General features: G+C 40.3%; 1 protein-coding gene and 1 long non-coding RNA gene across 2 annotated transcripts in view; both read right to left on the reverse strand.

Annotated features, from left to right (window-relative positions):
- The window catches only part of LOC107754845 (uncharacterized), a 54,586-nt gene extending 53,756 nt beyond the window's left edge, over positions 1 to 830 (reverse strand). The window contains exon 1 of the long non-coding RNA XR_001641632.1: positions 693 to 830. This is a non-coding gene — a long non-coding RNA (uncharacterized LOC107754845). The remainder of the gene's footprint in view (positions 1 to 692) is intronic.
- Positions 831 to 4,782: 3,952 nt separating this feature from the next.
- On the reverse strand, positions 4,783 to 7,949 carry LOC107754846 (transcription factor SOX-4-like). The gene has a single exon (XM_016571455.1). The coding sequence runs from the start codon at positions 7,551 to 7,553 to the stop codon at positions 6,471 to 6,473; it is 1,083 nt and encodes a 360-aa protein (XP_016426941.1). The 5' UTR covers positions 7,554 to 7,949; the 3' UTR covers positions 4,783 to 6,470.
- Positions 7,950 to 9,272: the final 1,323 nt, after the last annotated feature.

Consider the following 9,272-nt stretch of genomic DNA (forward strand, 5'->3'; position numbering starts at 1 on the left):
ATTTTGTATTTTGTTTAAATACATTTAAGCTTAGTATTTTTGTATTTTCAAAATACAAAAATACTTTTTGCCAATCAACCTCTTAATTAGACTGCTGATTTCCTGGATCAACAAGTACACAAAAATACTAAATACAAAAATACTATGATTAAATGTATTTAAATACAAAATACATTTGACTTTTCCCAAAGGTATTTAAATACAAAATAGTATTTCAAATACATGTACATGTTTACAAAAAAAAAAAAATAGTATTTTGTATTTCAAATACATGCATTTCAAATACTGCCCATCCCTGCCTGTTGCTAACCTAATTCTCAAAAAAAAAAAAAAAAAAACTATATTAATAACCTGATTTCTAATTATTAAAAACCCGAATTAATATGATTATACGGTTTAAGACAAATGGACCAAAATGTACGTGAGTTCATTCTTTGTTGATTATTCTTCGTGTTAATTGTGATGAGTAAATAAAATTCCCAATCAGGCCAGGTTTATGAAAAGTCATCCAGTAAATTACTGATATTCCATTCTGTTATCATGTTCTCATCCCACTGTTGCGTGGCCAAGTGAAGATTGTGAGCAGTCAGTTCATAACATGATGAACAAAGGAATACTCCACTCCCCCTTTGTGCTCAACTTTGAGAGCAGACGCACCAAAACTCCCGCTAAAATAATTCAAAATCGTTTACCTATGTCAGGAAGTTATCCTCGAAGAGTTTTATCTAAAACGCGTGAAAGTCCATTGAGGCGTGATCTCGTTTTGTCGTTATAATCCAAAAGCGCAAAACTTTCAGCGTTCGGATGTTTGGCTTGTATTGATGATAGTGCATTGTCTGCACGTGCTAGACAGCTCGCTTGACCACGCCCCTTTCACCATGACCCCACCCCTTGTCCAATACCATGCACTTAACGGAATTACACCTACAGACGTTTGTGAAATTTGTCTACGTTTTTTTAATAATAATAATAATAATAACAATAATCACCTTCTGCCTACATCAATTCTGATCCTCTAACTCACTTTGTGATCATTTATATTTAAATGACCCGTTTCCACCTTTCTCAGATTTGTTCCTGATTACAATTACAATACATGTTCAAATGATAACCTTTAAGAATATTTCAATTATAACAAATAAATCGAAAAATAGATTGCCTTGTTATTTTAATTATTGTGACAAGTTAAATGGGGGGAATCATTCCAGATATCAAAACATAATCATGAAAAGAAATACATCGCAAATTTTCTTTAAAAATTCAGAACTGCTACACAAAATTACTGAAAAACTACCTGTTGCCATGGATGGGCAGTATTTCAAATACATGCATTTGAAATACAAAATACTATTTTGTATTTTGTTTAAATACATTTAAGCTTAGTATTTTTGTATTTTCAAAATACAAAAATACTTTTTGCCAATCAACCTCTTAATTAGACTGCTGATTTCCTGGATCAACAAGTACACAAAAATACTAAATACAAAAATACTATGATTAAATGTATTTAAATACAAAATACATTTGACTTTTCCCAAAGGTATTTAAATACAAAATAGTATTTCAAATACATGTACATGTTTACAAAAAAAAAAAAATAGTATTTTGTATTTCAAATACATGCATTTCAAATACTGCCCATCCCTGCCTGTTGCTAACCTAATTCTCAAAAAAAAAAAAAAAAAAACTATATTAATAACCTGATTTCTAATTATTAAAAACCCGAATTAATATGATTATACGGTTTAAGACAAATGGACCAAAATGTACGTGAGTTCATTCTTTGTTGATTATTCTTCGTGTTAATTGTGATGAGTAAATAAAATTCCCAATCAGGCCAGGTTTATGAAAAGTCATCCAGTAAATTACTGATATTCCATTCTGTTATCATGTTCTCATCCCACTGTTGCGTGGCCAAGTGAAGATTGTGAGCAGTCAGTTCATAACATGATGAACAAAGGAATACTCCACTCCCCCTTTGTGCTCAACTTTGAGAGCAGACGCACCAAAACTCCCGCTAAAATAATTCAAAATCGTTTACCTATGTCAGGAAGTTATCCTCGAAGAGTTTTATCTAAAACGCGTGAAAGTCCATTGAGGCGTGATCTCGTTTTGTCGTTATAATCCAAAAGCGCAAAACTTTCAGCGTTCGGATGTTTGGCTTGTATTGATGATAGTGCATTGTCTGCACGTGCGAGACAGCTCGCTTGACCACGCCCCTTTCACCATGACCCCACCCCTTGTCCAATACCATGCACTTAACGGAATTACACCTACAGACGTTTGTGAAATTTGTCTACGTTTTTTTAATAATAATAATAATAATAACAATAATCACCTTCTGCCTACATCAATGAATATATTTAAGGTCACTGAGTGTATTGAGGGCTTGGTTTTTGAGTAAATTGCTTTAGGGTGGTTATATAGATAAATATAAATTTATGACAGCTTATTGGACTGTAGTGCCAACCATAGTATGTGGATAAGTGTAAATATTACTAATCTCGATAAGTGCACTAATTTGAACCATCTGTGCTGCCTTCTGTTAATGCTATAAAGTTATATATTGTGTGTGTGATCTTGTTAATTAATTTAATTTAATACATAAAGACATTCACCTTGCAAAATGGTAAAAAAAAAAATAATAATAAAAAATGCAATAAAGATTATTTAGTACCGCCCTGAATAGACTAATTCACACATTTCACAAGACAAAATAATACATTTAAAAAACATTAGAAAAAAAGACTCTTCAGGGTAGTACTAAAATTAATAATAATAAAATATAATAACAATGTGCAATTTTTATTATCCCTTTTATTTAAAGTAATTATGCAAGATTTGTGTATGTGTGTATGTATGTATCTATACATGCATAGAAGTCGTGGCCTAATAGTTAGAGAGTTGGACTCGTGACCCAAAGGTTGCGGGTTCGAGTCTCGTACCGGCAGGGATTGTTGGTGGGGGGAGTGAATGTACAGCGCTCTCTCCCACCTTCAATACCACGACTGAGGTGCCCTTGAGCAAGGCACCGAACCCCCAACTGCTTCCCGGGCGCCGCAGCAAAAAATGGCTGCCCACTGCTCCGGGTGTGTGTTCACGGTGTGTGTGTTCACTGCTGTGTGTGTGCACTTTGGATGGGTTAAATGCAGAGCACTAATTCCAAATATGGGTCACCATACTTGGCCACATGTCACGTCACTTTCACTTTTTTTCACTTTCATATATATATATATATATATATATGTTTATACATATATACATATACAGTATATATACACACACAAACACATACAGCTTCAAACTTTGCCTGTCACTGACTCCAGATAACAAGTCAGTACATTGCAAGAAACATGGATTCATGAGCTTGCAACCGGCACCCCAACACAATCCATCATCCAAGTCTGCTTGACAGACTTATACATTCATATCTTAACTTTGCACAACTGTGGTATTAAAACGGCTTCCTGTCTCTTTTCTCATTTGGGGGATGTAAACAGATTAACACAAAATCTTTCGAGAGCCCCCTCCCCGTTCCCGACACAAACCAGTGCACCCAGAAGGAATTAATTGGTTTCAGCAGTCATCCCTGCTGAACAATCCACTTGAGCGTCCCCAATGTAGCCTCCCGGCAGAGACATCTCATCTGACTCACACTCCTCCCCCACAGAGCCCATGTCTAGACCCTCTTGCTGCAGTGTGCATCCATGCTCACACTCGACTAGGGCATTAGGTTCACACCCTGCGCTATCAGTCGGGATGATGCTAGATAATGACTCAGACCGAGTTGCTGGAACACTCAGCTCTTGAGACACGGACAAACCATCTGATCTATTGCAGGCATGCAATGTGATTATTGCATGTTTGTAATGTCTGGATCGCCTCTGATAGCTGCCTACCCACGTGCCTGTGTCTTATTGTGGAAAAAAAAAACACTGGGGGGAGGGATGTTTACCAGGGACCAAAGAAATGAAACAGTATCGTAATATCATTATGTGAGTTCCTTGTGACTCCAGGTTGCAGTGGGCCTGACTGTCAATCTTTTGGCCATGCATCGCTTCATATGTCTCACATAGAGTGACATACAAAAGCAGAGCTGGTGCAGGTGACTGTGTAAGTGCAATTAATAAATAATATTAATTATCAGCTATTTTAGAGTAAATGTCTTTAAAGCATCAAAATCCTGATACACAAATTACCTTTTTGAGCACTCATACTTACACTCTCTGAAAAAAAGGCATAAATCTGGGGTTGTATGCTTTAAAAAAGGTATTCATATGAACATTTTAGGTACTAATAAGCACATTTAAAATGTTAATATGTACCTTTTAGCCTTTTCTTTATTGCTCTGCTGTGCAAAGGTAAAACAAAATAAGGTCCCTTACACTCTCTAAAATAAAAGGTTCCAAAGTGGTTTTTCGCAGTGATGCCATATAGAAGAACCATTAAGTGAAAAATTATTTTAAAGAACCATTTTTTATTAGTGTGAAGAACTTTATATATATATATGCCAGTAAAGAACTTTTATTTTTAAGAGTGTAGATCATAAATTGTCCTGTGGCTACTTTGTGGTGAATCAGAGTGTGATACTGAATAAATCAGAAATCCGTGAAGCCATTTTCTGTTTTAGTGTTGCTGTAATTACTGTGTTTTACCTTTGTGGTGCAGTACTGCTCCCAAAAATGCACATGGTGCAGAATTATTTTATTTTTGAAGTTTTGTGAAGTGTTGAATTCTATTAAAAGAAATAAAATACAAAGAGAAAGAGTCGTGCAACTGACGTTCAGTTCCAGCTGATTTTATTTCCTTCTTGGAAAAAGACAAAGTTCTGTACAGAGGTCTGACAGGCAGTGACTTGACACAATTGGCTGGCTTTTGAGTTCACTACTCAAATGTTGAGATATGGTATGGCAAGACAAAACAATATTGTACACAGCATATTGCACAAAATGAAACAATAAAACATATCTATATATTCCAAAAGTCATGAACAACACTCTTAAACATAGGGATGTATAAAGATATATGTTCTTTGTTCCTGTCATGATATATCATCGTCAGACATAAACACGCAATCTTTTACTTATTTTACACTCACAATGTACATAGAAATCTTCATGTTGATCCTCTGCCTTAAACACAACTGCTCTACATAAACCTGAATTCAGAAATACAAAATGCTATTCGCCATGCCATAATATACTAAAACAATTAGCTACATTTAGCCAACAAGTAGAAAAGATTAAATATCCTTGTACAATTATGGAGTGAAGACGTACTTCATTGTTCATGAATTATAGGCATTTCCACCGTATCTGTAATTCCATCCAGTGGTTCAAACCGAAATGTGTCACTATAAAAGCACAAAGAAATTGGTATTCAAAAAGTACAGTATCCCCAATAAGGACGCGATAAATCGCAGCTGTCGCTGCTGCAGCTACATACAACCTCACTCAGCGCACTCATTGTAGGCTAATGACGATTGGTCGTTGAAATGCAGATACTGTCTCTTTAAGAAGCCTGTGGATTGACACTGTAAACATGTTTAGGGGGCAGATTTTGGAGACAACCCAACCCCCTGGCTTTAAAAATCGGAAATCCAAACAGCGATATTCACCGATTGACACCCCCTCGATAGATTTTGTACAAAAATACACTCAGAAAATAATGAAACATTTAATCTCCGTTCCATGTGAGAGGTCATCAATTAAATAATACGAAACAAAGCTAGCCCTTCCGCGAGACAGACGGACATGTGCACGTGTAGCCTATACACACAACAGACTGACTAGAACACAAGTGACAGAGGGGAAGAGAGGAGCAATGTTTTGCCATTATAAATACATCGATATAAAAATGCCAGCGCCGAAAAGTTACAAGGATGAAAAAGTAAAAGGCAGAGAGAGAAGGAGAGAGAGAGAAAACGCTCCTCGGATGAATTTTGGTCCTGATTTGTAGTGTAAAGAATCGAATCATCTGAGTTGCGTCTGAATCCTGATGTCATGACGACAGGAAAGCTGGTGATTGTGTTTGTTTTTGCGTCTCATATGGCGCTGCCATTCGGTTTCAATGAATCAACACCAGTTACGCTTCTCAACAGCCTTAAATCGTAATGAAAGCATGCGATGCTGGTCTAACACACGATTCTGGTAAACAACCTCAAGCGCGAGCAAACGAATCATCGCTCGCGTGCTCTCCATTCAGTACCTCCATCGACACAAGCATATGACCAGACTTGTCTTCTGTTTAAAAACGTCCCTTTTTAAAGTCGAGGAGGGCGCACAGCGTGAACTCGCCACCGCGCAATGCCCTCCTCGTCTGCGTCCAAAGCGCGCCTCCTTCCAGCCCCAAACGAGCAAGCTAAGCACTTTCATCTGCACTCTAGTATCTGATGCATGGTAAACACGAGGAATCATGTCGTTGACTCGACTCGGAGGATTCTGCAGACCTCCAGTCATTTTTCAATCTGCTCAATAAGTGAACACCAAGTTGGATATTGTCGATTCGAGCCAGTCCCCTAATATCAACTCGCTCACCTCTGGGGTGCAGTAGTCGGGGAACTCAAAGTGCGAGCCGGAGCCCGACTCAAAGTTGAACTCCAAATCTCTGTCCAGAGGCGCGGTGCCAAAGGTGCTGAAGCTGTCAAAGCCGGGACTGGTGTCCGCCAGCTCGTCCTCGAACTCCTCATCCGATGAGGACGACTGCGAGGAGGACGAGTGCGAAGCGGAGGGCGTCGGAGACGGCGCGCGGGTGTACTTGAAGCGCGCGGCGGGCTCCGCGTCTTCCTTTCCGCTCGCGAGCCCGTCCTCGTAGAGGCTCAGCGGGTCGCTGGATTCCGCCGAGCTGCTCAGAGTGGGGCTAGCCGGCACGGCGACGGAGGGCGGGCTGCTATCGGAGCTGCATCCCCCGAACGCATGCCCGCGCTTTGCTGGTTTCTCGGGGATCTGTTTGGCGGAGGACGCGGACCTGGACTTGTAGAGAGTGTGGTGGTCTGCCAGGACGGAGTGGGAGGTCAGCTCCAGCGCTGTGGATTTTCTGTGCGTCCTGCTGAGAGTTTTCGAACTCTTTTTGGATGCAGACTTCGCGCCGGGGCTGCCGCTCACGCGCTCCGCCTTCTCCCCAGTCTTGCCGCTGGATGACTTCACCTTCTTCCGAGGTCGATATTTGTAGTCTGGATAGTCTGCCATGTGCTTGAGCCGCAGACGCTCGGCCTCGCGGATGAAGGGGATCTTGTCGCTGTCTTTCAAAAGTTTCCAGCGCTTGCCGAGTCTCTTGGAGATCTCCGCGTTGTGCATGTCCGGCGACTGTTCCATAATCTTGCGCCTCTCTATCTGCGACCAAACCATGAATGCGTTCATTGGCCTCTTGATGTGTCCCGATGGGGTTTTGCACCAGGCGATGTCCATTTTATCCCCAGCCGAGTTTGGAGAGCCGGGAGTCGGGGAGGCGTCCATGTCTAGGTCCATCTCCCCAGAATCAGTGGAATCGCCGGGGAGCACGTCGCTATTGTTGCTGATGTGCGTCTGCTCCACCATAGCCAGGTCTGTGCCCATACACTCACTTCAACAGTCTCAACTTTTAATTGCGCACGAAAATCCTACACGTGCTGCAGCTTGAAACGCTTGGAGAGCGCTAAGAGTTTCTTCTTCACAATATGATTTAGTCAGTGTGGAAACTAAGTTGCTGCTGCTGCTGCCGACTGTCTCTTGGTTCCACAAAGGCGCATATCCCCGTCAGGAGCTCTGTCAAGTCCCGGCAATGTCGTCAAAATCAACAGCCTGCCGTTCAACTGCCGGTTCGACTGAAAACGAACCCAGAGTGCGCTCTGGACGCGAAGTATCTGAAGCCGTTCAATGGAAACGGACAAGCGTCTTCAGCATAGTTTGTCGTATGACCATGCGGTAGGTTTAGGCGACTGCACTTTTTCATGCTCTGAGCTTCCTATCTCCCTTCACAACTTTCAATACTTCTGCTAAACCGCCTCGCAAGGATTTATCCTTTTCCGAAGGTATAAAGAAAAGAGAATCCAGCCAATCAGCTGCTGTCACTAGCCTATCCTCAGCCAAAGCCACGCCCCGTCGCCGTCCATTGGCTGAATATAGTATCTAATGATAATCGGCGCGTGCAATGAGAAGCTTTCTGTCTGACCTCATTCCATCTACACTGCAAACTTAGTTTTAAAGGCGCATTATGTACTCCCCCTTTCCTAGATCGCAGGCAGAATTTGGCAGGGGTGCCTAAATTAGGATAAGCAATTCTAATGTTCGATTATGAGCGATAACGCGGATTAAATCCAATGATTGTTAAATCCAGCTTTTCACAATCAAGCGTTTGCTTTGACTTGCAGAAATCATCTGTAAATTATTATTTACAACATTAAATTGCGATATGAATATAAATTCGCTAAAACAAAATCATAATCGCTCATTCATTCATATTAGACATACGCAGCGCCGTGCGTTATTTATTTATACACAAAGACAGACGTTTTTTTTAAACGGATTGCCTATTTTTCAGCAACTGTTTCTTAAACAGTCAATTTTAACTATCACATTCTTCCAAACTGTGTATTTCTAGCTACTAGAATGAAGCTGATACCAGAATGCAGTCACACAGCAGTCAAATGCAAGAGATGAAGAAACAGCATTTTGGCATCATGACTCTGTTTAAAACCGCCTTCGTTTACGCCTCTAGATGGCGTAGTAGAGCCAATAAGGCTGAAAACATTTGTTGTTATTCCACACAGAAAGTGTCTGCTCTGAATAACTGTTTAAATAGATAAAACAGATCTGAATATGCATTACGTAATCAAGTCATCTATCATGAATAGAAAATAACAACAAAAGGCAAGCATTTCGAGTCCATTCCCACATTATTGTGAGAAGTGAAGATGAAGTGATGCATCTCCACTATCTCTGCTAAGCAGACAGTGACTTCCTAAACCCTGAATCAATATAACTGAAATCAATAGTTCGGTGACCTCAGCGCTGAAGTAGTCTGAGTTTGAAGAATTGTTAACCATTTACAACACCAAAAGTACACAGTGTGCATGAGATTCTCTAAGGCAATTCTGAGGCCATATGATTTTGAATACAGTAATCAAACACCCTTGACTGTTTAAACAGGTGTGCTGGGAGAGAATGCACCCTAGCTTACCTTATCGTGTCTCATCACAGGGACAGATGGCCACCCTGCTACACTTATAATTATTTACTTTAGCAGTTACACCTCAGTATAGGCCACACAAACACTATTTTCTCCAGGTCAGTCAA

Source organism: Sinocyclocheilus rhinocerous, unplaced genomic scaffold (assembly GCF_001515625.1).
Source record: "Sinocyclocheilus rhinocerous isolate Xijiao unplaced genomic scaffold, SAMN03320098_v1.1 scaffold21, whole genome shotgun sequence".
NCBI lineage: Eukaryota > Metazoa > Chordata > Actinopteri > Cypriniformes > Cyprinidae > Sinocyclocheilus > Sinocyclocheilus rhinocerous.